The sequence below is a fragment of the Tenrec ecaudatus genome, chromosome 18 (genome assembly GCF_050624435.1).
Source record: "Tenrec ecaudatus isolate mTenEca1 chromosome 18, mTenEca1.hap1, whole genome shotgun sequence".
In the NCBI taxonomy this organism is placed as follows: domain Eukaryota; kingdom Metazoa; phylum Chordata; class Mammalia; order Afrosoricida; family Tenrecidae; genus Tenrec; species Tenrec ecaudatus.
In genome coordinates, this window is record NC_134547.1 from 13,372,522 (window position 1) to 13,396,510 (window position 23,989).

Below are 23,989 nucleotides of genomic sequence, written 5' to 3' on the forward strand. Positions count from 1 at the left end.
GGCACCGCCCACGCCGCGGGAGCCCGCCTTCTCACCGCTTCGCGCAGTAGCTCTACTGGTTCTGCCCCAGGAGACTGACGGACAGCGTCAGCCAATGGAATCGCAAGGAAGCTGGTGCGGACGTTTCCCCACCCCCCGAGAGCCCAGCCTCCTGCTGAATATTCATGAAGAAGGCGGATCGACTCCCTGCATGCCTTAGCCGGCGCCATGAAGTGAGGGGGGGCTGAGGCCTTGGCTCCTTAACGCCTAAGAGATGGGTCGGGGGGACGGGTGGACTTCTCCGGTCGGGAGGGTGCTGGGAAAGTGGGATGAAACGGCCTCGAGGGTCGGCGGGGCGGTAACGGGGAGAATCGGGGGGAAATTTGGGGGCGCCTTGGGAACTGGCGGGTTTGCGGTGGGTACCGAGGACGGGGAGCCTGGGGTCTGGGGATCGGAGGTCGAGGGGAGCAGTAACACAGCGCCCTGACCGCCAGGCTCAACGTGGACGGGCTACTGGTCTACTTCCCGTACGACTACATCTACCCGGAGCAGTTCTCTTACATGCTGGAGCTCAAACGCACGCTGGATGCCAAGGTGGGTGGGCGTGCCAGCTGGCCGGCGGGGCCACCGCACTTGGCTCTCGGACTAAGATCGCCAGGACCCCAGAAGTTTAGAAACCTGAGGCCCTTGGGAATCTGGGACCCCCCAAACCTCCTGCCCTCTAATACCAGTTAATAGTAACCCCACTGCCATTGACTGGATTCCCACTCATAAGGACTACAGACAGCCTCTCTCCCGCTGTCATCTCCTCCAGAGTGACCATAGTTAATTTTTATTACAGGCCTGCCAACCCAGTGGGTAGGGATCTGTTGACTTGACCTGGGTTGGAATTCCCATTCGAGTTTTCTCCTCTGTAAAGGAGGCGTAGGAATAGCACCCGCCAATGCTCATGATTAACTTGCTTGGCTCCTAACCCAGAGATCAGAGGTTCAGGCCCACACAGAGGCCTCTGGGAAGAAAAGGCCTGGCCATCTACTTCCGAGGAAATCTGTTGTGGCAAACCACAAGGAGCACAATTCTAAGTTGGGTTCTGATGTGACTATAATCACTGTAACTTCTTTTGAGGACAACTGGTTTTAATAGTACCTGCTTCTAGTTTCTTGTGAGAGTTGAGTGATTCAACCTTGTAAGGCAAGAGCTGGATTTGAGGACTTTGGACAATGTTTAGAGACAGTTGTGTGTGTTGCTACAAGTTTCTTTTCTTTTTGCTACAAGTTTCTAATGGATGCCATCAAACATATGCCAGGGAAGGTACCCTACAGCTAAGAACTACCCAGCCCCAAATGTCTATTGAGCATGCTATGAGGCACTTAGAATAGTCCCCGGCATCAAGTCAGTGCTGTGGCAGAGTGCTAAGTTGGCAGAAAATGGGCTCACTATATTATCAGATGGTTACAAGTGGGCTGCTGACCACAAGGCCAGCAGTTTGAAACCATCAGCTGCTCCTGGAGAGAAAGACGAGGCTTCTAGTCCTGTAAGAGGTACAGTTTCAGAAACCCACAGGAGCAGTTCTAGTCTGTCTTAGAGTCAGACAACTTGATGTTAGCAATTTTTTTTTAAATGTTAGTGCTCACAATTTCTCCCTAACCCTCTGAGCTGTGTTGCATGGAAAGCCTTTCTATTAGGCCCATCTCAGAGATGAAGAGAGGAGCCCTGGTGACATAGTGGTTAAGCATTGGACAATCATCTGAAAGGTCAGCTGTTTGAAACTACCAACCACCCCTTGGGTGAAAGATGAGGCTTTCTATTCCCATTAGGAGTTCCATTCTCAGAAACCCACAGGAGCAGTTGTACCCTGTCCTACAGGGTCGTTATGAGTCAGAATGGACTCGATGGCAGTGAGAAATGAGGAAGGAGCCCAGGGGGCATGATGGGTTATGCATTGGGCTGCTACACACAAAGTCAGCAGTTCAAACCCACTAGTCACTGCTCGAGAATAAAATGAGGCTGTCTGCTCACTGTAAAGATTTACAGTGTTCAACTCTTGTCCAATAGGGTTGCTGTGTGTTTGGACCGAGTCCATGCTGTGGGTTTGGTTGGTTTAGAGAGGATAATACTAAGGGCCACAGAAGGGGAAGGCAGCTAGCTATCTAAAAGTCCTCAATAAAGAGGTGGCAGAAGTGTGATTCAATTTCCCGCCCTGCTGGGGCCCAAAACTACTTACTGCTATGTGGATGGCAGTCTTCTGGGGACAAGGGAAAGTGGGAATGTCCAAAGATTTCATGTCCCCCAAGACTCAGAGTCTGTGACTTGTGTCTCCCGCCCCCATCACACAGGGTCATGGAGTCTTGGAGATGCCCTCGGGCACTGGAAAGACAGTGTCCCTGCTGTCTTTGATCATGGCGTATCAGCGGGTGAGTGACCCTCTGGGCCTCCGTGTGGAGTGGACCCAGGGAGGGGCCCGGGCTGGGACCGAGCCTACTTTGTCGCCGGCAGGCATACCCACTGGAGGTGACTAAGCTCATCTACTGCTCGAGGACTGTGCCCGAGATCGAGAAGGTGAGCCGCCACTGGCGTGACTTCCTGTCCTAGCGTGGCCGTGACAGAAATACACCCTTGGGTGAAAGAAGCGGCAGTCCTTTCTTCACAGTTCTTGAGGCTAACAATTCAAGTTAGGAGCTTGACCAAGCCGGTCCCTCCCATGAGCCTTTTGTGGAGTGCTGGTGGCTTGTGTCTCTTTACTTGCCAGTAACTCTCTCTTGTCATCTGTCTTCCCGTGGGCGTGTGTGTGTTACCCTGGCTACCCCAGTTCTTTGATAACCCAGAGGTGGTTTAGATAGATGTAGGCTCCCCCTTACAGAGGGAGGACTTCAACACAGCCATCATATTACATTAGAAGGGCATTACACAGCATCCTGAACTCCTGGGGGCTGGAGGAGGGGCCGGAGTTTCTTCACTTCTTCACAGTCATGTGCCTCCCCTCCCCCCCCCCCCCCCCTGCTACTGGAGCAGGTGATTGAAGAACTCCGCAAGCTGCTCAACTTCTACGAGAAGCAGGAAGGCCAGAAGCCGCCCTTCTTGGGGCTGGCTCTGAGCTCCCGCAAGAACCTGTGTATTCACCCCGAGGTGAGTGCCCAGTCTCCGCCTGGCCCTTCCGCCCCAGCCTTCAGAAAAGGCCAGGTCTTCCCACTGGAAACCATAGGCCCCCAGACCTGGGGGTGGGGGGTAGGTCCTGACTCCCTCATCACTGCTCTACCTCCCTGTCATCCCGCCGGGCAGCCCCCCTACAGGGAGCCCTCCTACTTTTCCCGAGCCAAGGTGAGGTTGAAAAGGCAGCCCCCGGGGACTCCCCAGGCCTGGTTTCCTGGCTCTGAAACTTACTCGCCTTGAGTTTAGTTTGTTTTAAATACAACTGTGTTGAGTTTTTACAGGAGCCTTGGCTGCATGGGAGGTTACGCGTTGGGCTGTTAACCGCAAGGCCGGCAGTTTGAAACCACCAGCTGCTCTGAGGGATAAAGATGAGACTTTCTACTCCCTTAAAGAGTTACAGCCTGGAGGGGAAAAATGAGCAGTAGATATTAAGGGCTCAAGTAGAAGGCAAATGTTTTGAGAATGATGATGGCAATAAATGTACATATGTTCTTGACACAATGGATCTATGTATGGATTGTGATAAGAATTCTACGAGCCCCCAATAAAATGATTTTTTAAAAAGTTACAGCCTTAGAAACCCACAGGAGCAGATCTGCCCTGTCCTATAGGGCCCATGGAGTCAGAATTGACTCTATGGCGGTGAGTTTGGTTTTTTTGGGGAGTGAGGTTTGGTGACAGTTTACAAGTGACAGTGTGACAGGCTCCACCCTGTACGCGGCTCAGCCCTGTATTTTAACGTCTATCACAGTGAGTCTACATTGGCTTTCAAATCGGCCTGCTTCCCCGGCCTCGTTGCCCCACCCCCTGGTCTTCTCATCTTTGCTGTAAAGAGCTGTGAACTTGTAAACTGTTGTTGTTGGGAAAAAAAACATACAAAAAAACCAACAAAAACAATTTCCTGCCTGTCCAGTTGATTCCAACTCATAGAAACCCTGTAGGACAGGGTAGAGCTGCCTTTGTAGGTTTCTGAAACTGTAACTCTTTATGGGAGCAGAGAGCCTCATCTTTTTCCAGCGGAGCCCCTGTGGATTCGAACTGCTGACCTTCGGGTTAGCAGCCCAGTGTGGTAACCCGCTTGGCCAACAGGGCCCCTTTTGGATGGCAGCTCATTGAGAGTCTAATCGGGTACGGGTTTCAGGGCGCTCTGTCGGAGTGTTACTGAGAGGAGAATAACAGAGCCTTGAGCCCGAGTTGAATTCTTCCTTGACGTCCAAGTTCTAACCTCTCCGGGTCACCATCCCCAAAACAGGTGACGCCTCTGCGCTTTGGGAAGGACGTGGACGGGAAGTGTCACAGCCTCACGGCCTCGTATGTACGACTGCAGCACCAGCAGGACCCCAGCCTGCCCAGCTGCCGTTTCTATGAGGTACCCGGGCAGGAGGGCAAGGCATCAGGGTGAGGGCTGGGTCCACCTGACTGCCAGCTTCCATGACCCTGGGACCCCCTCACCCCCACCACAGGAATTTGATGCCCATGGACGCCAGGTGCCCCTCCCTGCCGGCATCTACAACCTCGACGACCTGAAGACCCTGGGGCGGCGGCAAGGCTGGTGCCCGTACTTTCTTGCGCGGTACTCGGTGAGACGGGTTGCGATAGGGGTGGGGCTTCTGCCTGGCCACCTCTCTGCCTGCCTGTGTCTGTCTGCCCATGCCTCGCCTCTGTCCCTGGGATGTAAGTGAGGGGCGGTGCTAGCGGCCAGCGCCGGTAACCCCTCCGGCCTGCCCCCCCAGATCCTGCATGCCAACGTGGTGGTGTACAGTTATCACTACCTCCTGGACCCTAAGATAGCCGACCTGGTGTCTAAGGAGCTGGCCCGCAAGGCCGTGGTGGTCTTCGATGAGGCCCACAACATTGGTGAGCCGGGGGGCTGGGGTAGCCAAGGGCTCGGGGCCCAGCCCCTCAGGCAGCCCCCACCCGCTGACTGCGCCAGCCCTGCCCTCCCCCACCAGACAACGTCTGCATTGATTCCATGAGCGTCAACCTCACCCGCCGGACTCTGGACCGCTGCCAGGGCAACCTGGAGACCCTGCAGAAGACCGTGCTCAGGTGGGTGGGGCGGCCGCCCTGCTCCCTGCCACCCCCAGCTCCCCCGCGGACTCTCCACACACCCCCTTCTCCGCAGGATCAAGGAGACGGACGAGCAGCGCCTGCGCGAAGAGTACCGGCGCCTGGTGGAGGGGCTGCGCGAGGCCAGTGTGGCTCGTGAGACCGATGCCCACCTGGCCAACCCTGTGCTGCCAGACGAGGTGCTGCAGGGTGAGTCCCCTGGTGCGGCCCGGCCCCTGGTGCGGCCCGGCCCCTGGGCGGCTCCACTTGGACCCCACTCAGTCCACACTGTGTCTGCCCGCAGAGGCGGTACCCGGCTCCATCCGCACAGCTGAGCACTTCCTGGGCTTCCTGCGGCGGCTGCTGGAGTACATCAAGTGGCGGCTGCGGGTGCAGCACGTGGTGCAGGAGAGCCCACCTGCCTTCCTGAGCGGCCTGGCCCAGCGCGTGTGCATCCAGCGCAAGCCCCTCAGGTGCGAGGGGAGGCCGGCCGTGGGACTGGCCCGTCTCGCCTGGGGCCCGGGGAATGGTGGGCATGGGTCTCCTGGGTCAGCAGCTGGGCGGGAGAAAGATGAGGCAAGCCACTTTGTATCAGAAAGTTGGAGGGCGCACAGCCACCCTCTAGGAGGGAGTGGAACGACCCCTGTGGGTTTCCGAGGCTGTGAATCTTTATGGAAGTGAGCAGCCCCTCTCTCCTGTGGAGCTAGCTGCAAGGTGCTATCACTCTCTGCCCTTGCTGTTTGCAGCCCAGCTTTCCCAGGGTACCACCACGGCGCCTTCGGGAAAGATTACAGCCTGGGGACCCCGTTATCCCACAGACGCCTGCTCTGTGCTGGAGACCCCGTAGTGACCAAGACAGCCCAGGGGCTGGTCTTCCAGTCAAGCAGGGCAGATAGAGCCACCCCCAAACTGTGAGGGCTCACCGTGGGCAGGGGTGGTCTGGGAGAACCCATGAAGAAGAGGTACACCTGAGAGGAGATCAAGGCTGGCTTCCTGCAAGAGGAGGCCCGGGAGGGATGCGCGGTTAGCTGTCTGAGGGCATCCATGCTTTCTTCCGCAGTCAGTCATGAGCACGCAGTGACCACCCTGGGGCAGGGCCCTGCTGGGGGCACAGCGGGGACAAGACAGCCCCGCCCTGCCCTCAGGAACCCCCAGCCTAGGCGAGGGGACAGACCTGTCCCCAGAGTGTCCAGGGCTGGGACCAGGAACCAACCCTGAGGCAACAGAAGGCAGGCTGAAAGAAATGAAGTGTGGAGGACAGGTGTCAGCGCCGGGCATCCACGCACATCACCCCGTGACCTGCCCCCGAGCCCTGAGGACCTCGGGCCCAGTGGTGGCGGCGGTGGCGTGGCTGTTCCCTTGTGGGCACATCACCAAGGGTTAATGTGTGATCAGGTGTGTGTGCATGTGTGCGCGCATGCACTGGTGGTCACCATGTGAAACCTGATGCCTGAGGGCTTGTGACTAAGTACCTGGCCTGTGGCTCGGGGCAGGTGGGTGGGTTGGGGTGGGGATGTGTGATTGCTGCCCTGGGGGAGGTAGGTATTGCCTTAAGTTGTGGAAAGTTAAAAGCCACATGCTAGGCTGCTCCCTGCAAGGCCAGCGGTTCAAAACCAGCAGCCACTCCGCCGAAGAAACTTGAGGTTATTTGTTTTTGTAGAGTTAACAGCCCTGGAAAGCCACATGGGCTGTTCTGCCCTATCCTGTAGGGTCACCTACAGTGTCTGAAGCCGACCAGTGCCAGCCCTCACAGCACCCTGAGGGGGGCTAGGTCTTGCCCACCCAACAGACCCCCCTCTCCTCCCACCCTGCAGGTTCTGCGCGGAGCGCCTGCGCTCCCTCCTGCATACCTTGGAAATCGCCGACCTGGCCGACTTCTCCCCGCTCACCCTCCTTGCTAACTTTGCCACCCTTGTCAGCACCTATGCCAAGGGTAAGCACCCCCCTTGATGCCTCTGTCCCTGGGCTTTGGGCAGGGTCACCAAGTTCCTGCAGTGTCTCGAGGCAGTGGGGAGCCATAGATAGTTGTTGAGGGAGTGGGCCACGTGCACAGATGTGTATTTATTGGGGTGTGCCCTGGCTGTGTTGTGAAGAAGGAGGGAGCAGAGGGGTGAGACGAGACCTGGGAAGGTCTGTGGGTCCGCTGACACAACAGGCTGTGTGGGATTGCCTGTGGGTCCCTCCACTAATGGGTGACAACTGACATGTATCCCCTTTCTGACGAGTGTGGGATCAGGGTGTCAGTGGGGCCATGCTTCCCCCCAGAGCCTCTAAGGGAGGTTCCTTCTAACCTCTTCATACCTGCTGGTGGCCGGTCAGCTTTGGTTTGTGGCCACCCCATCCCCATCTCTGCCTCTGTCTTGTTTTCCTGCGGCGGGGTTCTATGTGATCCCCCATCTCTGTCTCTGTGAGTCATTGGGTTGAGACCCACCATGATCCAGTGTGGCAGTCTCACAGGGGTACGAGACGGGCAACATGTTGCCCTGCTGACCCAAAAGGTGGAGGTCTAAGTCCACCCACCCAGAGGTGCCTCAGAGGAAAGACCTGGCAAACCCTCCTTGGGAGCCCTGTAGGCACTGCTGTTCTGTGGTCACCAGGTGGCTGGAATCTACTGTGGCCCAGCAGGTCCATTTCCCATTCAGAGATTTCCAGCCGAGTTGCTCAGCGATGTGGGTTGTGTTCTGCTGCTGCTTCTGTTTCCGCTCCTCGGTAGCCCTGGTGGTGCCATGGGTCACATGCCAGGCCAGCGGTTCAAACCCAGCAGCCACTCCGCCGAAGAAACATGAGGCTGTCTGCTCTTGTCGAGTTACAGCCTCGGACACCCACAGGGGCTGTCCCGTCCTGTCCTGTCCTGCTGGGTGTCTGTGGGTCAGAATGGACTCGCTGGCAGGGAGTTTGTTAAGTATAGGTTCCCTGGCCCTTTACCTTCTTTTTAAAAAAAAATCATTTTATTGGGGGTTTGTACAACTCTTATCACAATCCATCCATCCATCCATCCATTGTGTCCAGCACATCTGTACATTTGTTGCTATCTCATTATCAAAATATTTTCTTTCTACTTGACCTCTTGGGATCACATTTGTTTCCCCTTCTTCCCCCAATCTCCCTCCCTTATGAACCCTTGGTAATTTATAAATTATTACTTTTCCTGATAATTTATAAATTATTATTTTTTCATGTCTTACACTGACTGATGTTTCCCTTCACTCATGTTTCTGTTGTCCGTGTCCCTGGGAGGGGGGTTATATATAGATCACTGTGATCGGCTCCCCCTTTATCCCCCCACCTTCCCTTTTGCCTCCTGGTTTCGCTACTCTTAATATGGGTCCTGCGGGGTTTATCTGTCCTGGATTCCTTGTGTTCTCAGCTCTTATCTGTACCTGTGTACCTGCTCTAGTCTAGCTGGATTTGTAAGGTAGAATTGGGGTCATGATAGTTGTGGGGGGGGAGCATTAAGGACTAGAGGAAAGTTGGATGTTTCATCAGTGTTATACTGTACCCTGACTGGCTCCTCTCTTCCTGTGACCTTTCTGTAAGGCCTTGTCTTCTTCAAGGAGCCCTGTCCTCGCTCATGGTGCACTCATTGCCCTGTGAGCCCAGCTGTCATGTAGCTGCCAGGGGAGCGAGCTCAGGGCTCCCCTTTGGGTCCTGGGTGGAAGAGAGTCTCTCTTGGGGCCGTGGTCTTAGGCCCTAAGACTTCGGGAGACCTTCGCCTCAGCCAACAGTGTGACCTCTTCTGTACTGTGGTGACATCTGCGAAGGCAGGTCCTGTTCATAAGTATCGGGGGGCTCAGGATGTCTTCAGCACAGCCCGAGAGGGGCGGGGCCTAGTTCACCCCACAATCACCCGGGAAGGAAGGCGTTGGTTGGTCTGCCTGTGCCCCAGGGTCCCAGTAGCCTCTGAGCAAGGGAGGCTCAGGGTCAGATTGGTTCTTGAAGGCTCTCCCGGCCAGGACCTGAGCAGGAGAGGAGGGGCCCAGGCTGGGGGTGGCTGTGGGGTCCGAGAGAGTGATAGGAGGGGGAGGATGATGGGAGGAGTCTGTGAACAGTGGAGCCATGACTCTGAGACTTTATTGGCCAGCATCCCCGCCCTCCTCAAGCTCTAAGCTGGCCAAGGGCACAGGCTAATACCTGGGGATTACTGTCCTGTGGAGGGAACTAGGTCAGATCCGGCTGATGGCTGATGTCCTTTGGCTAGGTGGCCTCAGCCCCGCTGCATTCACCCCCCTCTCCCCCCCACCAAATGACTGCATGATAGGCATGCTGGCTCTTCCATGTCCATCTGTCTGTCCGTCTTGTCTGGGTCTCTCGGCTCCCATTTCCTCTGCACACACACCTGGAACCTTTTGTGTTGTTCTGTGTCCCCAGGTACCTTCCCTCACCTTTCAGTTCTTACTTCGGTGGTGTCCCTTCTTCCAGGAAGCCCTCCATGATTGAAGGCCTTCTCTTCTGTGTCCTCAGCATCTAGGGCTGGGGCTGTCCCCACCACTTGACTGTGTTGGGGGAGGGTGGGGGCAGCAGGGTAGGCTGGGTTGGTCACCCCTGTGTCCCCCGTCCAACACAGAACAGGGCCAAGCACAGGAGACAGAATGGCTTGATTTCCCCCCTCCCCTTGGAGGGGATGGGGACTAAGTGAAAGTGAATACATGAATTCCTTCCTGCGTTCATTGGCTCTGCCTAGGGGCCACGCTGGGCCCTGTGGAAGCAGCAGAAACTTCAGAAAGACCCCATTCCAGTGCACTGGGGGCTTTTGTCCCCGAGGGAAAGACAAGACAGACGGACAGAGCAGGGTGGCCGTGGTTTCGGCCTGCTGATGTGAGCTCTGCAGAAGGGGTGGCCTCCCGGGAAGGCCCTTCCTCAGGCACTGGGACGGGGAGACCGCCGTGGGCCAGGCAGGAGGGGTCTCCCATCGCAGGGGCACTTTGGTTCGGTCTCAGCGGCAGGCTGCTGGGGGCTTTGGCCTCTCCGGATCCGGGGGACCTGGAAAGAATGATGCTTTCTGCGTGGGGTGCTTTGTGACCCTCAGCCTGACGTCAGTTCTGAGAGAGGCAGCCAGGGTGGGTCACGTCCTGGAGCTAGGTGCCTGGGGTGTTGGCATGCACAGCGGGTGCTCAGTTGCATTCACTGCATGGGGCCTGGGTGGCGGGTGGACATGGGGGGTAGGGATCCGAAGGGGTGGGGGCAGTGATGCCTCACAGGCCCCTCCCCGACCCCTGCAGGCTTCACCATCATCATTGAACCCTTTGACGACAGGACCCCGACCATTGCCAACCCGATCCTGCACTTCAGGTGAGCTTGGGGACGTCCCTGGGGGCGGGTCTGCCGCCGGGGCCTGGCCCTCACCGCCACCCTGACTCCCCGCAGCTGCATGGACGCCTCGCTGGCCATCAAGCCCGTATTTGAGCGCTTCCAGTCTGTCATCATCACATCTGGGGTGAGCCCCTGCCCCCCACCCCACCCCAATGCCCAGCCTTCCCCATGGCCGCCTTGTGCTTGCCAGCCCTGCTCAGACCCCCCTCCAACTGTGTCTCTCTCCCCCAACCCCCAGACACTCTCTCCACTGGACATCTACCCCAAGATTCTGGACTTCCACCCTGTCACCATGGCCACCTTCACCATGACCCTGGCCAGGGTCTGCCTCTGTCCCATGGTGAGTCGGGGAGAAGGCAGGGCAGGTGGGGGTGCGAATCAGAGGCCCACTGTTCTCCTACCACCTCCTCCTGGGCTTGCGCCAGCGCCTCCCTCTGGTCATGGGGAGGAGGGAACAAGAGACCAGGTTTGGAACCCCTGTGGAGCCCAGAGCCTGGTGTGAGGGAGGGGCTGCAGTGGGGTGGGTGCTGGCTAGTCTCTGCCTGGCTCTCCGGCCACCTGTGACCTGGGTAAGAGACGTATCTGTTCGGCCTCAGGCTCCTCCTCTGTAAAATGGGCGTCCGTCGCGGCCTGGCCTTCGACCCCCTGTCAGTGAGGCAGAAGGGCCCCCAGGACCATCGCCTGGTTTTCATTCAGGCTGCTTAGTTATTTTTCAATCATTCAATGAATAACTTATTAAGAACCTACTGTGTGCTAGGTGGGAGGAAAAAGGAGGCTTTCTGCCCCCGTAACGAGGCAGCCTCTGAAACACACAGGGGCGGTCCCTTCCCATCCTGTATGGACTCCAGGAACCGGCCTCGACTCGGGGCTGCGGGTTGGCTAAGGGGTCCCTGGTAGCGTGGTGCGCTCCGGCTCTGCTTTTTATTTGCCGGGTGACCTCGGGCCTGCGAATCGCCCTCTCTGTGCAGAGAAGCGAAGCGCCCTTCAGAGCGCCCGCCAGCGGGAGGTTGGCCCTCACACGTCAGCACCCCCCACATTAGCCCCTTCCCCACTGCATCCCTGACGACCATCTCTCTCCCCGTACTGCAGATCATTGGCCGCGGCAACGACCAGGTGGCCATCAGCTCCAAGTTTGAGACCCGGGAAGACATTGGTACACTGCCCAGTGGTGTCTGGGGAGGGGGGCTTGTAAGGGCTCCAGAGGGGGCAGGTATAAGGGAGTACCAAACCGAACCGAACCAAACCAAACCCACTGCGACCTTTTGGGCAGGGTCGAGCTACCTCTCTATAAGTTTCTGAGGCTGTAACTGTTCACAGTGACAGAAGCATCTGGTGGTTTTGAACCGCCGACCTTGCAGGCCCAATGCATAATAACCACTATACCAGCTGGGCTCCTTCTTTAGTCCATATAGACTGCAGTGAAACCCTCCCCCAGTCTCAGCGTGGCATGTCACATGTCAAGGGGTCCATCTCCAGCCCAGTGTCCGTGGGGAAACCGTCCCCTCCTTACCCTGGGGCTGCCATCCCAGGCACTTGGCCGAGGGTCTGAGGAACGCCCCCGTGTGGCTATAGCAGCAACGTCTGGGTTCAGGGGCGGCTGGAACAAGCGGGAGTTGGTCCTCTCTCAGTTGAGGTGGCTGGAGGGCCCTGTTCAGAGCTCTGACTGCAGGGGCTCACTGTTGGCTTTTGGGGAGACCTGTGGCCCACCAGCCCCATTCCTGGTTCCTTGGGACCTCCCCGTGGCTTGGCGTCTCTCCTCCCCACGCCTCTCCTCCTCACTAGCTTGCTTGAATCTTGCCTCTCTCGAGACTGACCCGGGAGCTACCCCTGTGTTACATCTTCATTCCCATCACAGCGAGCCCAGTTTCCCCGTGGCCGGTGACTTCTCATAGATGGGGTCACCAAGGGCCTGTCTGTGATTTCCCGGCTGGGAAGAGCCGGCAGGATTCCCGTGTGTGTTTGGGAGGGAGCACTGCTCCACCCGTAGCACCGAGGCAGTGTGATGGGTGAAGGGCACTCTCCCAGGACTAGCACGGGGCCACTTCTGCCCTTGTTTCTTTGGCCATGGCGAGTCACAGACATTTGCGAGGAGGGGGCGAAGGGGGCAGGAGCAAAGCGGGAATATGGCGAGCCGCTGGACAGGTGGCCCTTGGGGACCTTGGGGGCCTGTGTTGGGCCGGGCGCGGGGCTCAACCTCCGCTCCCTCACAGCGGTGATCCGCAACTATGGGAACCTCCTGCTGGAGATGTCCGCCGTGGTCCCCGATGGCATTGTGGCCTTCTTCACCAGCTACCAGTACATGGAGAGTACCGTGGCCTCCTGGTACGAGCAGGTGCGTGTCCCACCCTGCTGCCCGCTCCCCAGTGTGGCGCCCCCTCTCCTGTGTGCCATGCGTCCGGGTGAGTGGGCACACCTCCCACAGGCCAGCACGGCGCGAGGCCTACCTGGACCATTGGGAGGAATGAGTGGCTTGCGCTTCCGTGGCACCCACCTCCCCTTCCCCTGGGCCTCCCAGTCAGGTTCCGGGTCATGACATTGGCAGAGTGTCTGTGGGCCCCTCCATCCAAGGAGAGGTAACCACACCCTTACTCTCTGGGTTTCTTGTCCGTTTGTGGGGTTTTCCCTGTCACTGTCCTCCCAGCAGACAGGGTTGGGTGAGGAGAAACTGGAAGTAGGCTTGCTGGGTGTTGGGCTATTCGGATGATTCTGGAGAAGACAGGCTGGACGGGAGACTGGAGGGTCTAAGAGAGCCTGTTCTCAGGAAGTGTTCTCAGGACCGGGGAGCATTCTGGAATCCATAGCTGACACCAAGAAAGCAGCAGGAGGCGGGTGGGGAGTGGGCTGCCCGGTCCTTTGTGCTGGTGAACTTGGGGTAAGAGAATACAGGGGCAGAGAGAGGAACCCAGAGGTTGGCTTTGTACTCAAACCAGGCTCTTTCCACACCACGGGAAATAAGGCCACCAGTCCCGCGAGCCCTGTATTTCTGGGTGACTTTGGGTCCTTTTGAAGAAATGCTCACCCGCCACCGGGGCCCAAAGATGAGCCTCCTGCTGTATTTTCTCTTTGTGGCTTTAGTTTTCAGTGCGATCTCAGGGACCTCAGGTTCCTCTTTGGGCGCGGTGTGAGGAAGGGACCGTGGTTTGCTTTCCTCGTCTGGACAGGCAGTAGCTCCAGAAGACCTTATTGAATAGCGCTTTCCCCCAATGCAAAGTATTGGTGACCCTGTTGTGCGCATGCGTGTGTGTGTCTATCTCTCTCTCTGGTCTGTCTGTCCTTGTATTAGAACCCCTTCCCCCCCAAAAAAAAGAACCACCCCATCTCAATGACCGCAGCCTTGCAGTGTCGCACATGAAATCTCAGGGAAGCCTCTGATTGGCTCTGCCTGGCTTATAGCCAGCCCTGTTACCAATCAGGAAGCGGCCTGATTGGCTATCTTGGGCTACATGCCCGCCCTACCAACCCAGAAGAAAGTGATTGGTTCCCCACCTGGAGCACCTCGCTGCCCAAGAGAAGCAAGATTGGACCATCCTGTGGCTCCCCACCTCTCTGTGGCTTAGGGGGGCATGGAGTTTGGTGCAGTTGGGCCTGGTGCCAACCCCACGGCCCTCCCTTTGTGCCCCCTCAGGGCATCCTGGAGAGTATCCAGCGGAACAAGCTGCTCTTCATCGAGACCCAGGATGGGGCCGAGACCAGCGTGGCCCTGGAGAAGTACCAGGAGGTGGGCCTGGGCTTGGGTAGGCAGGGGTGCCAGGCGGGGAGATGGCTGGCGGAGCCAAGGCGAGATCACGTGTCCCCTCCCTAGGCCTGCGAGAACGGCCGGGGCGCCATCCTGCTTTCGGTGGCCCGGGGCAAAGTGTCTGAAGGAATCGATTTTGGTGAGTGGGGCAGGCTCTCCACACCCCAGTGGCCAACCTGGAGCTTTTGGGAGCTCCTGCTGCTCCCCCAGGGACCACCTGCCACCTGGGTGTGAGCAACCCCTCCACTGCCTTCTCTGGGGACCTGTGGGCACCTTATGGTGCCCCCCAATACTCAAACTTGCCTGCTCCCCATCTCACGCCCCCGCCCCCCCTCCTTCCCGATCCCTCAACATCACCCTCCGACTGGCCATGTTAATGACCGCGCTTGCCCCTCCTGCCCCTAGTGCACCACTATGGGCGGGCCGTCATCATGTTCGGGGTCCCCTACGTCTACACGCAGAGCCGCATCCTCAAGGTGAGTAGCGGTCTCTTCTGGGGTCCCCTTTCCTGACGGATGGACGGATGGCGTGCCGCTGCAGGGGGTGGTGGAGGGCCGGCGCTGCGGCCCCATCCCGTCTCCCCGTGGGCAGGCGCGGCTGGAGTACCTGCGGGACCAGTTCCAGATCCGCGAGAACGACTTCCTGACCTTTGATGCCATGCGCCACGCCGCGCAGTGTGTGGGCCGGGCCATCCGGGGCAAGACCGACTACGGCCTCATGGTCTTTGCGGATAAGGTGTGCAAGGGGTGGGGAATTTCGGATAGGGCGGGGCCCTTGGGGAGGGGGGGCCAGGCCGCCCCTGACACGCCCCCTTCCCCGCCTTGCTGCAGAGGTTTGCCCGCGCGGACAAGCGGGGGAAGCTACCCCGCTGGATCCAGGAGCACCTCACGGACGCCAACCTCAACCTGACCGTGGACGAGGGCGTCCAGGTGGCCAAGTACTTCCTGAGGCAGATGGCACAGCCGTTCCACCGGGTGAGCTCACCCCCGTGCCCACCTCCCCCTTCACACCCTGCCTGCGAGCCGGGCCTGAGAACCCTGGGGAACCCTGGAATCCAAGAACCAAAGACGCAGGCGGGCTGTCCTAGGGGTGTCTGGTGGGGGCGCGGCAGAGGGGAGAAGAGGGAGTCATACCACTGGCCTTGGTCAACCGGCCCTATTTTTAGTGCTTGAACGCCCATCTCCGCCTCCCTCCCTAGGGACTGTCCCCTCCTCACGGGCCGCCTTCTGTTTATCATGTCACAGACTGTGGGCTCCAAGGGACAGTCCTGCTTCAGGTGCTCTGCCCCTTTGGTCCCCACGGAGCGTCTCCCTGGAGCTGCAGCGCCGATCCCTCCCTGGCACCACCTGAACCCTCCGCCATTCTCGCCCCCTCCAGGAGGACCAGCTGGGCTTGTCCCTGCTCAGCCTGGAGCAGCTGCAGTCAGAGGAGACGCTGCGCAGGATCGAGCAGATCGCCCAGCAGCTGTGAGGGGCGACGACAGAAGCCTGCTCCCGGGCTGGGGAGCCCAAACATCTGGTCCTCTTCGTCCGTGATGTGTTAGTCTTTAATCTCCAGACAGGAGCAAGGAAGGGGGGTGGGAGCCAGCAAGTTGGATGAGGAGGGGGCCCCGCCCCCGGTCTCCACCCCCTCCCTGCACTTCCACATGGCCAGTTGTCTTAGCGGGGGCTCAGGTCCTGGGTGCTGGCACTGAAGGTCCGAGAAGCCTCGCTCAGGTTCCGGTTGGGGAACTGGGGATGGGGGACAGGTGAGGGGCGGGCAAGGGGCAGGACACCCTGCCCACTACCTCTGTTGCTCGGTGACCATGGCCACACACTCCCGTGTCCCCCACATTCACCAGGTCCCCGTGGCCACCCCCTGCTGCCGCATCCCCCCCACGTCTAGTCTGACTCTAACCTGTAGTCCCCCCCTCCTACCACTCCAACTAGCTTCCCAAGGCTGTTCTGAACTCGCCCATCCACCCCTGGTCTCAGCCAGCAGCATCGCCCCCAGGTGTCCCCCTCACCTGCATCTGACTCCCCGCAGCCCTCCGGCTGTCCATATTCAGTGTGCTGAGGGACATGGCTCTCTTCATTCTGCAGAAGGTGGGCCGGGCCGGGGGTGCGCAGGGGTGAATCCCAGGACTGACTGACCCAGGGGAAGGGAAGCACAGAAGGGTCTTGAGGAGGGGACTGGGGAGGGTGGCCCCACACTCACCCGGCTGCTCCCGCTGCGCCCTCGCCGCGTAGCCGGGAGACCAGCTTCTCGCTGCCCCGCCGGATGGACTCTCGGAGCTTAGAGAAAGAGCTGCTGCGGCGCAGGGCCTGGGGGTGGTGGGGGGGGGGGCGGGGAGGACATGGTCAGCCCCATCCTTCCAGTCTCCACCTCCACCCGGGAGCTGAAGCAAAGCCCAGCCTCACCTGTTGATCTGTACCTCCAGCTCCACCTGTGGTGGGGGCTCCTGCCGGACGGACAGATGGGAGCAAAGGTTGGGGAGTGGGGGGGGCACTAGGAAAGGCTGGCAGGGGAGGGGCAGGGGGCTCACCGAGTGGGGCGGGCAAGTTCTCTCGGCTGAGGATTTCTTTGTACAGCTCCTCTGCCTGCTGGTACTTGTTCTGCTTCAAGTAAGCTGAGGCCTAGAGGACGGTCCTCTGAGCTCAGATCTAGGAACTTCCACCTTGACCTTCCTGCAGCCCCGCCCGCCCCCCAACGATTCCCCCAAGGAGTCCAGGCCCATCTCTTCCCAAAGGCCCATTGGCTGGTGCGCTGCGCAGCGCCCTGGCACCCTGCACCCTTTTCGATGTAGTTAACATCTCAGCTCCACTAATTGCTGGCTGGGTGACTGAGGCCGGTGAGCTAGTCTCTGGCCCCTTTCCTGCCCCACCTTAAGCCACTCTCTCAAAATCTCTGTGCCTCAGTTTCCTGGCCTGCAAAGCCGGGGGAGCGACAGTGCCTACCTCACGGGAGGGATCAGGGGATGGTATTGCGATCTAGCATGCGTGGTTTGAGCTCAATAAACGTTTGATGTTGTATCAGCTGGTCCCGACCCGTCTCTGCAGCGCCCCCCTAGGCACCCGCTAGTGGTGAGGGCTTGCATGCTAGCTCCCCACCCAGACGCTCGGCTAAGACGGGTGGGGGTGGGGAGACCCTGGAGTCTCCACCCTCCCACGTCCTCAGCTCCCCCCCCCCCCCCCCCCGCCTCCGCCCTCCACGCCTCATCCGGTGGCCCGCGGTGGTGCCACGCCCTCACCAGGTTGTTCTTGGTCTTGGCCACGCTGGGGTCGTGGGGCCCGCCCAGGGCCTCATAGATTTGGAGGGCGCGCGCATAGTACCGCTCCACGTCCTCGAACTTGCCCTGGTTCTGGCAGAGCAGCGCCAGGTTGTTGAGCTGCTTGGCCACGTCCGGGTGGTTGGCGCCCAGGACCTGCCGATCAGGGTCTCACGTCATGGGGGTCATAGGAGGCTGGGGCCCTCGTGATGTCAGAAACCCTAATTTTGGGTGTGTGTGTGTGTCTTGTGTTAAGGATGGAAGCAGAGAAGCCCTACCATCCAACAGGGGGGCTTTTGGTGGGGGCTGTTTGATGAACTCAGAGGTTGGGGGTGGAGTCAGTAGTAGAGCCTTGGGGGAGGTCAGAGCCATGGGGAAGTACAGCAGGAGCAAACTGGTGGCTCATAGGTTAAGAATCATGGGGTTAGGGGAGCCTGTGAGGGGTGCAAAAGGTCAGAGGTCAGGGGAATACATTTGGACCCTGAAAGGGGATGAGTACTAGTTGGGTCAAATGGGCCCCAGGTCTCCATGGGGGCCTAGCGGCGGAGGCAATGGGGCAGAACCTTCTCCCGGATCTCCAGGGCCCGCTGGCACAGGGGCTCCGCCTCCCGGTAGCGCCCGCGCCTTCCGTACAGGACCGCCAAGTTGTTGAGAGTGGCGGCCACCTGTGGGAGGGGTCACAGGTCAGGGGAGGCAGCCTTCAGTCTGCACCTCTCACCCACTGTCTGGTGCTGGGGGGCCCAGCATCTCCCTACTAGCCGATCGCCAGGTGCTGGGGGCCTGGTGTTCACCCAAACCCCCACTTCCCACCTTAACTTGCTCACAGCCTTGTGCTTGGGGCCCAGCATTCCCCCACTAGCTAGTCCTGGGGACCCTCCACCCAGCCCCGACTTGCTCACAGCCTGGTGCTCGGGGCCCAGCGTTTGCTCCCGGATCTGCAGGGCATCATGCAGTAGGTCCGTGGCCTCCTTGTATTTGTTCTGGTCCCTGGGGAGCCGCCACAGGGGAGGGGGAGGAGAGGGGTGGAGGGAGGATTGGCCAGGCTGACCTCAACAGGACCAAGCTGGGGGAGCACCCTTCTGGGACCCCTTAGGAGTCTCTCCCGCCTTCCCAATCTTTCTTACTAGGTCTCTACTTCCCTGCTCCCATCACTGGAATCTGGGGTACTTGTGGTGGGTGGGGCAGTTCTCTGGAGGAATTCAGAGGGGTCTCAGAGCCCTCTCCTCCATTCCTCCCCTCATGCAGAACTCACCCACCCCCCACATTGCTTCTCCCTCTTACAGGCACCCAGGTGCCCCACATGGGCAGAGCAGGCTGCTGCCCCGGGGCTGTCCCCGCCCTCACCGGTACACCAGTGCCAGGATGTTGAGCATGGTGGCCACGTCTGGGTGGCAGTGGCCCAGGCTGCGCTCCAAGTCCTCCAGGGCCTGACGGCACAGCGGCACGGCCACCTCGTAGCGACCCTGCCCCGCATACTGGATCACCAGGCTGTGCAGGGTGCGGAGGCGGGCCGGGATCTCATAGCCACCCTGCTGGGCCGCCTCGGAACCTGGACACAGACATGGAACTTGGTCTGGGTCGTGGGGGGCCTCCCTTCTTCCTACCCATGCATCCCAGAACTAGAACCCGACTGTCCGGGGGACTGGAGGCCCTGCACTGACTCAGACTGCTGTCACCGTCTATGGTCATGCCCAAGACCTTGGCCACCATCCTGGCTTGTGAGGCCATAGCCTCCCACCTGCCACCTGCCTGGTGGGGTGTGAGCACGGCTGGCCTTTGGGACCCAACAGCACTTGGCTGGCCTTTGGGATCCAATCATCGGCCCCATGGGACCTCAACCATGGCCACTCAGCTGCTCTGTGACTGTCCATGTCTTCTGACTGACCTCCAGCCTCGTCTCTGTTCTCATGACCACCGCCCCCTACCCGAACCCCAGCTTCCTGCTTCATCCTCCTGACCATCTCTGAATCCCTGCTCAGAGTCCTGGGACCCAGCTCATCAAAGCACCCCAGCCCGCACCCACCTTTCCTCTCATCCTCCTCGCTGGGGAACAATGACGCTAGGCTGTCTCGGCGAGGCGGGGATTTAGGCTGCTGTGGGGAGGACAGAAAGGGAGGTGTCACCAGGGGGCAGGGCCAGTGTCAGAACTCAGAAGCCCGTTATCTCAGGGATGGAGGAAAGTGGGGATCCAGAGCCTTGGTAGGGTTGGGGTTAGGGATCTGGGTTGGGGGTGCTGTGGAGCAGCTCTGTGGAAGTTTTGGTGCATCTGGGGGCTGTGGGGCTCTGGGGTGGGTGGGTGGCAGGACTAGGACTTTACAGAGGGTGGGAAGCTGTAAGGTTCTGTGGAGGGTCTGGGGTGTTTTGAGGTGCTGTGGGGTTTTGGTGGAGAGTCAGGGGCCTTTTGGGGGGCTGTAGTGTTCTGTGGAGGATCGGGTTTTTTTGGGGGGTGTAGTGTTCTGTGGAGGGTAAGGGGTCTTTTGGGGGGCTGTAGTGTTCTGTGGAGGATCAGGGGCTCTTTGGAGGTCTGGGAGAGGCGCAGGAATCTGAAGTCTCAAGAAACGGTGGGACCTTTGTGGAGGGTCAGAGGGTTTGGGAGAACTGTAGGGTAGTTGGGTCAGGGGGTGCTTTGGGATCCTGTGGGGTTGGGTGGAGGGTCAGGGAGCTGTGTACCATCTGGGCAGAGTTGAGGAAGCCCTTTGGGCAGTGTGAGACTCAGGAGGATCAGGGGGTCTTGGGTGTGTGTGTGTCGTGGGCTCTATGGAGAGTGAGGCATTGTTCATTTGTGCAGGATCAGAGGGGCTTTGGGGGACAGTGTGGGTTTTGCTGAAAATCAGGGGCTACGGGACTTTGTGGAGGGCTTTGGGTCCTGTTAGGGGTCTGGGAACTTTGTGGAGGGTCAGCGGGCAGTGTGTCATCTGTGGAGGGCCTGGGGGTCTTTGGAAGGCCGTCGGGATTTGTGGGGTGTTCATAGGGTTCAGGGATGGGGGGGCGGATGAATATGGGATTTTGTGGAGAATCACAGGGGAATGGCCCTCTGGAAAATCAGGGATCTTGGGAGGGCTGTGGATCTCTGTGGAGGGTCAGAGGGTCCTGGGTGGGGGACTTAGGGCCTCTGTGGAAGATCAGGGAGTTTTGGGGACCTGGGGTCCGTTACCTGGCCCTCTTCGGGTGGGTCGTACTGCCGCAGCTGCCCCAGGAATTCCAGGTGATTCTTCTCTTCCTCCAGCTGGGCCACAGTCTCCTCGCTGGCGCGCAGCCGCCGCTGCGTCTCCTCCAGCTCCTCGCGCAGCCACACGTTCTCCTGGGCCAGCCGCCGGGCCTGCGCGCGCAGCCGCTGTTTCTCGGCCTCCAGCGCGCCCACGTGCGCTGACAGCGCCAGCAGCACCTGCCCGGCGGGGGTGCCGCTCAGAGCCAGCGTCAGAGCCCCCCACCTCTACCCGGGCGCCCCCCCCCCAGATTCTGCAGAGAGACTTTTGGCTGTGGCTCACAGAGATGCTTATGGGTCCCCCTGAAATGCCAAAGCCTCCCCCAAGACTCACAGGTCGGCAGGTGTAACCCCATCTGTTTCAGGGGTCCCTGCCAGGCCCCAAGCCCCAAATACCAAACGCCACGCCGAGGAATGGATTCTGACGCCTGGTGACTCCGTGGGACACAGAGGACAGCTGCTCTGGCGGCTGTACTTGGTTATCTTTACAGCCGGCGTTCTGATAGCGCAGTGGCTTAAGCAGTGGGCTGCTGACTGCAAGGTCCAGAAACTCAAAACCCACCAGGGGCTCGGAGGAAGAAAATTGAGGCTGTCTGCTCCCGTCAAAAGTCACAGCCTCCAGGGAACAGTATAGCATCGATGAAACCTACAACTTTCCTCTAGTTCTTTAATGCTTCCTCCCCCCCACTATCATGATCCCAGTTCTACCTTATATAAACGGCCAGACCAGAGCATGTACACGGGCCCTGATAAGAGCTGGAAACACAGGGAATCCAGGACAGATAAACCCCTCAGGACCAATAATGAGAGGAGACATACCAGGAGGGGAAGGGGAAAGTGGAGTAGAAAGGGGGAACATTACAATGATCTATGTATAACCCCCTCTCTAGGGGACAGACAACAGAAAAGTGGGTGAAGGGAGACATCGGACAATGTAAGACATGATAAAATAATAATAATTTATCAATTATCAAGGGTTCATAGGGGGGCAGAGAGTGAGGGGGAAAATGAGGAGCTGATACCAGGGGCTCAAGTAGAAAGCAAATGTTTTGAGAATGATGATGGCAACAGATGTACAAATATGCTTGACACAATGGAGGCAGGTATGGATTGAGATAAGAATTGTACCAAATGACACTGTATCCCTTATAACCTTAAAAAAAAGTAAAAAAATTTGAAGCCCTAAAAAATAAAAAAGGAGAGATAAGAGTTGTACGAGCCCCCAATAAAACCAATTAAAAAAAGTTTAAAAATCACAGCCTTCGAAACCCACAGGGGCAGTTAGTTCTGCTCTGTCCTATGGGGTCGCTATGAGTCAGAATTGACTCGATGGCAGTGGGGCCTTTTGGGATTCCCTGGGACAGCAATCACCAGGCTCTGCTTCAGCAGTAGTTTCGAACCATCAACCTTAGATTGGTAACTGAGTGCAAACTAAATGGGCCACCAGGAGACCCCTGTAGCAGTTAGATAACCTGCCAACTTTCGAAGGGATGGAGTCTAGCCTGTGTCAATCAGGTGGCAGCTTGATGACCTCATTTGGAGGCACGAAGGAGGTAAATAGTTCACTGGAGGCCGGGCACAGTCTCTGCTACACATTCCTGCTGACCAGACACATGGAGCCAAGCTGATGGAGCCAGAGCCCTGGAGCTGGAGGAGCCACGTGGAGACCCACACCAGCCCAGAGATGATTCCACCGCCACCAGAGCCACCAGACTTTCCACCCACTGGCCTGTGATCTTCCTGCATTCGGCATTATTGCATGGTTGCGTGAGTCTGAGGACAAATCTATGGACCGCTATTGACATATGAGGTGAAATCAGACTAATGGACTTGATCTGGACTGGGCTGAGATGTTTTCTTAATGTACAATTGCTCTTTCATATAAAGTTCTCTCATATACACACATCTGAGTGTCTCTGGATTTGTTTCTCTAGTTGACCCAGACTAACCCTAACTTCTCCCCGAGTCAGGCATAAACTCCCTCCTCTCAAGTCTATTAGGACTCACATAACAATTTATGGGAGTAGAAAGCCTCATCTTTCTTGTGGGAGCAGTTGGTGGGTTTGAACTGCTCACCTTGAGCATAGCAGCCCAATGCTTAATCACTATGCCACCGGGCTCCTTAGGATGCTCCATTCCCCTGCAATGCTGCCCAAGTACCCCCACTGTGGCTTGGCACCTCCCAGCCCTGCCCCTCCCCAGTGCCAGCCCCTCTGGCCCATACCTGTGCCTCGCCCAGCCCCAGCTCGATGGCCTCCAGCGAGTGACTGACCGCCTGGTGTTTTTCCTCCAGCAGATCTGAGCCGGCCACCGGAACCTGTCCCGCCAGAGACTCTGCCAGGCGCCCGGCCAGGCCATGGTGCTCAGCACGCAGTGCCTCCAGCCCCCTCACCACCTGCCGTGTCTGCCGCACCAGCTCCTCCGGGTTCAGACGCTCCGGGCCCAGCCCAGTGTCGCAGGGGGCCACCACCTGTACCGACATGGCTCCTCCTGGGGTGGCCAGGATGGGGACGGACGTCAGGGCCCCTGGCTCCACCACGTACATCCCACCTGTTGGATCCTTGCCCCCAAACCTTCCCTGTTCTGGCCATCCCTCTGCCTCGTACTCTCCCCCTCCTGGCCAGCCCTCATCTGGAAACAGGCAGCTCCACCTTTGCCTGAGGGCCACTCCCCACCCACTCAGGGACAAGGGCCCAGCAGCTCTCTGGAGGCTCCTCCTGCTTGGTGTCCGCTCAGTGGGCCAGTACTCCTCACCCCGAAGACACTGGAGACCCTGACCCAGATGTTGGGGCCGTGGGAGCGAGACAGGAGGCACCCTTCCCACTGGGCGTGTGGGGCGGGGCATGTGGAGGCGGCAGCCTCCCCATGAGCTCATTCTCAGGGTGTTTTTTTTAGGAACCAGTCGGACAACTGGGGGCGGGGTGGGGTGAGGGGCTAGGATGCTGGAAGCAGCGGAAGTTCTAGGTTGGGGGGAGGCTAGGATGGGGTCCCCTAGGTCAACTCTTGGGGCCTGAGGAGCTGAGGGCCCTCCAGGGAGGGGGGGGTGCTCCATCCTTCGCCACAGACAGGCTCTAGTGGCCCAAGGCAAGTTGGGACACACGGGAACAGGCATGGCTTGTGATATCACACTGGCTGTAGGACAGTTGAGGCCCAGGTTATAATGGACGGGAGTCCCATGTGTGGGTCTTCAGGTGGGTGACAAGATCATAGTTCTTAACTGGTGGGCACACACACACACACACACACACACACACACACACAGCAGTTCCCTCTGTCTCACACAGTGCTCTCAGAAACGCTCCACACACACCAT

The 23,989-nt window shown here is 58.7% G+C and overlaps 2 protein-coding genes across 2 annotated transcripts; one reads left to right on the forward strand and one right to left on the reverse strand.

Annotated features, from left to right (window-relative positions):
* Nucleotides 1-169: 169 nt before the first annotated feature.
* ERCC2 (ERCC excision repair 2, TFIIH core complex helicase subunit) lies at nucleotides 170-16,692 on the forward strand. Its single transcript, XM_075536859.1, has 23 exons — nucleotides 170-212; nucleotides 474-573; nucleotides 2,316-2,393; nucleotides 2,476-2,538; nucleotides 2,992-3,105; nucleotides 4,382-4,498; nucleotides 4,593-4,709; nucleotides 4,863-4,986; nucleotides 5,082-5,178; nucleotides 5,255-5,388; nucleotides 5,483-5,651; nucleotides 6,993-7,111; nucleotides 10,398-10,467; nucleotides 10,543-10,612; nucleotides 10,727-10,828; nucleotides 11,578-11,641; nucleotides 12,699-12,820; nucleotides 14,114-14,206; nucleotides 14,291-14,363; nucleotides 14,630-14,700; nucleotides 14,816-14,959; nucleotides 15,055-15,198; nucleotides 15,602-16,692. The coding sequence occupies exons 1-23, from the start codon at nucleotides 208-210 to the stop codon at nucleotides 15,692-15,694; spliced, it is 2,283 nt and encodes a 760-aa protein (XP_075392974.1). The 5' UTR covers nucleotides 170-207; the 3' UTR covers nucleotides 15,695-16,692.
* On the reverse strand, nucleotides 15,769-23,158 carry KLC3 (kinesin light chain 3). Its single transcript, XM_075536861.1, has 13 exons — nucleotides 22,901-23,158; nucleotides 20,626-20,856; nucleotides 19,491-19,564; nucleotides 19,210-19,220; nucleotides 18,816-19,020; nucleotides 18,371-18,458; nucleotides 18,035-18,136; nucleotides 17,454-17,627; nucleotides 16,749-16,839; nucleotides 16,624-16,664; nucleotides 16,421-16,527; nucleotides 16,230-16,299; nucleotides 15,769-15,954 (listed from the first exon to the last, which is right to left on the reverse strand). Exons 1-13 carry the CDS (start codon nucleotides 23,156-23,158, stop codon nucleotides 15,883-15,885), a joined length of 1,524 nt encoding a protein of 507 aa, XP_075392976.1. The 3' UTR covers nucleotides 15,769-15,882.
* Nucleotides 23,159-23,989: the final 831 nt, after the last annotated feature.

What these genes read in the sequence shown, in the direction of transcription:
- ERCC2 (XM_075536859.1), top strand. An exon ending in AACCCGATCCTGCACTTCAG is followed by an intron (nt 10,468 to 10,542) that starts GTGAGCTTGGGG and finishes GACTCCCCGCAG; the next exon opens with CTGCATGGACGCCTCGCTGG. An exon ending in TGGCACAGCCGTTCCACCGG is followed by an intron (nt 15,199 to 15,601) that starts GTGAGCTCACCC and finishes CGCCCCCTCCAG; the next exon opens with GAGGACCAGCTGGGCTTGTC.
- KLC3 (XM_075536861.1), bottom strand. Translation starts at nt 23,158, where the DNA reads ATGTCGGTACAGGTGGTGGCCCCCTGCGACACTGGGCTGGGCCCGGAG. An exon ending in ACCCACCCGAAGAGGGCCAG is followed by an intron (nt 19,565 to 20,625) that starts GTAACGGACCCC and finishes TCCTCCCCACAG; the next exon opens with CAGCCTAAATCCCCGCCTCG. An exon ending in CCCTGGAGATCCGGGAGAAG is followed by an intron (nt 17,628 to 18,034) that starts GTTCTGCCCCAT and finishes CCTGATCGGCAG; the next exon opens with GTCCTGGGCGCCAACCACCC.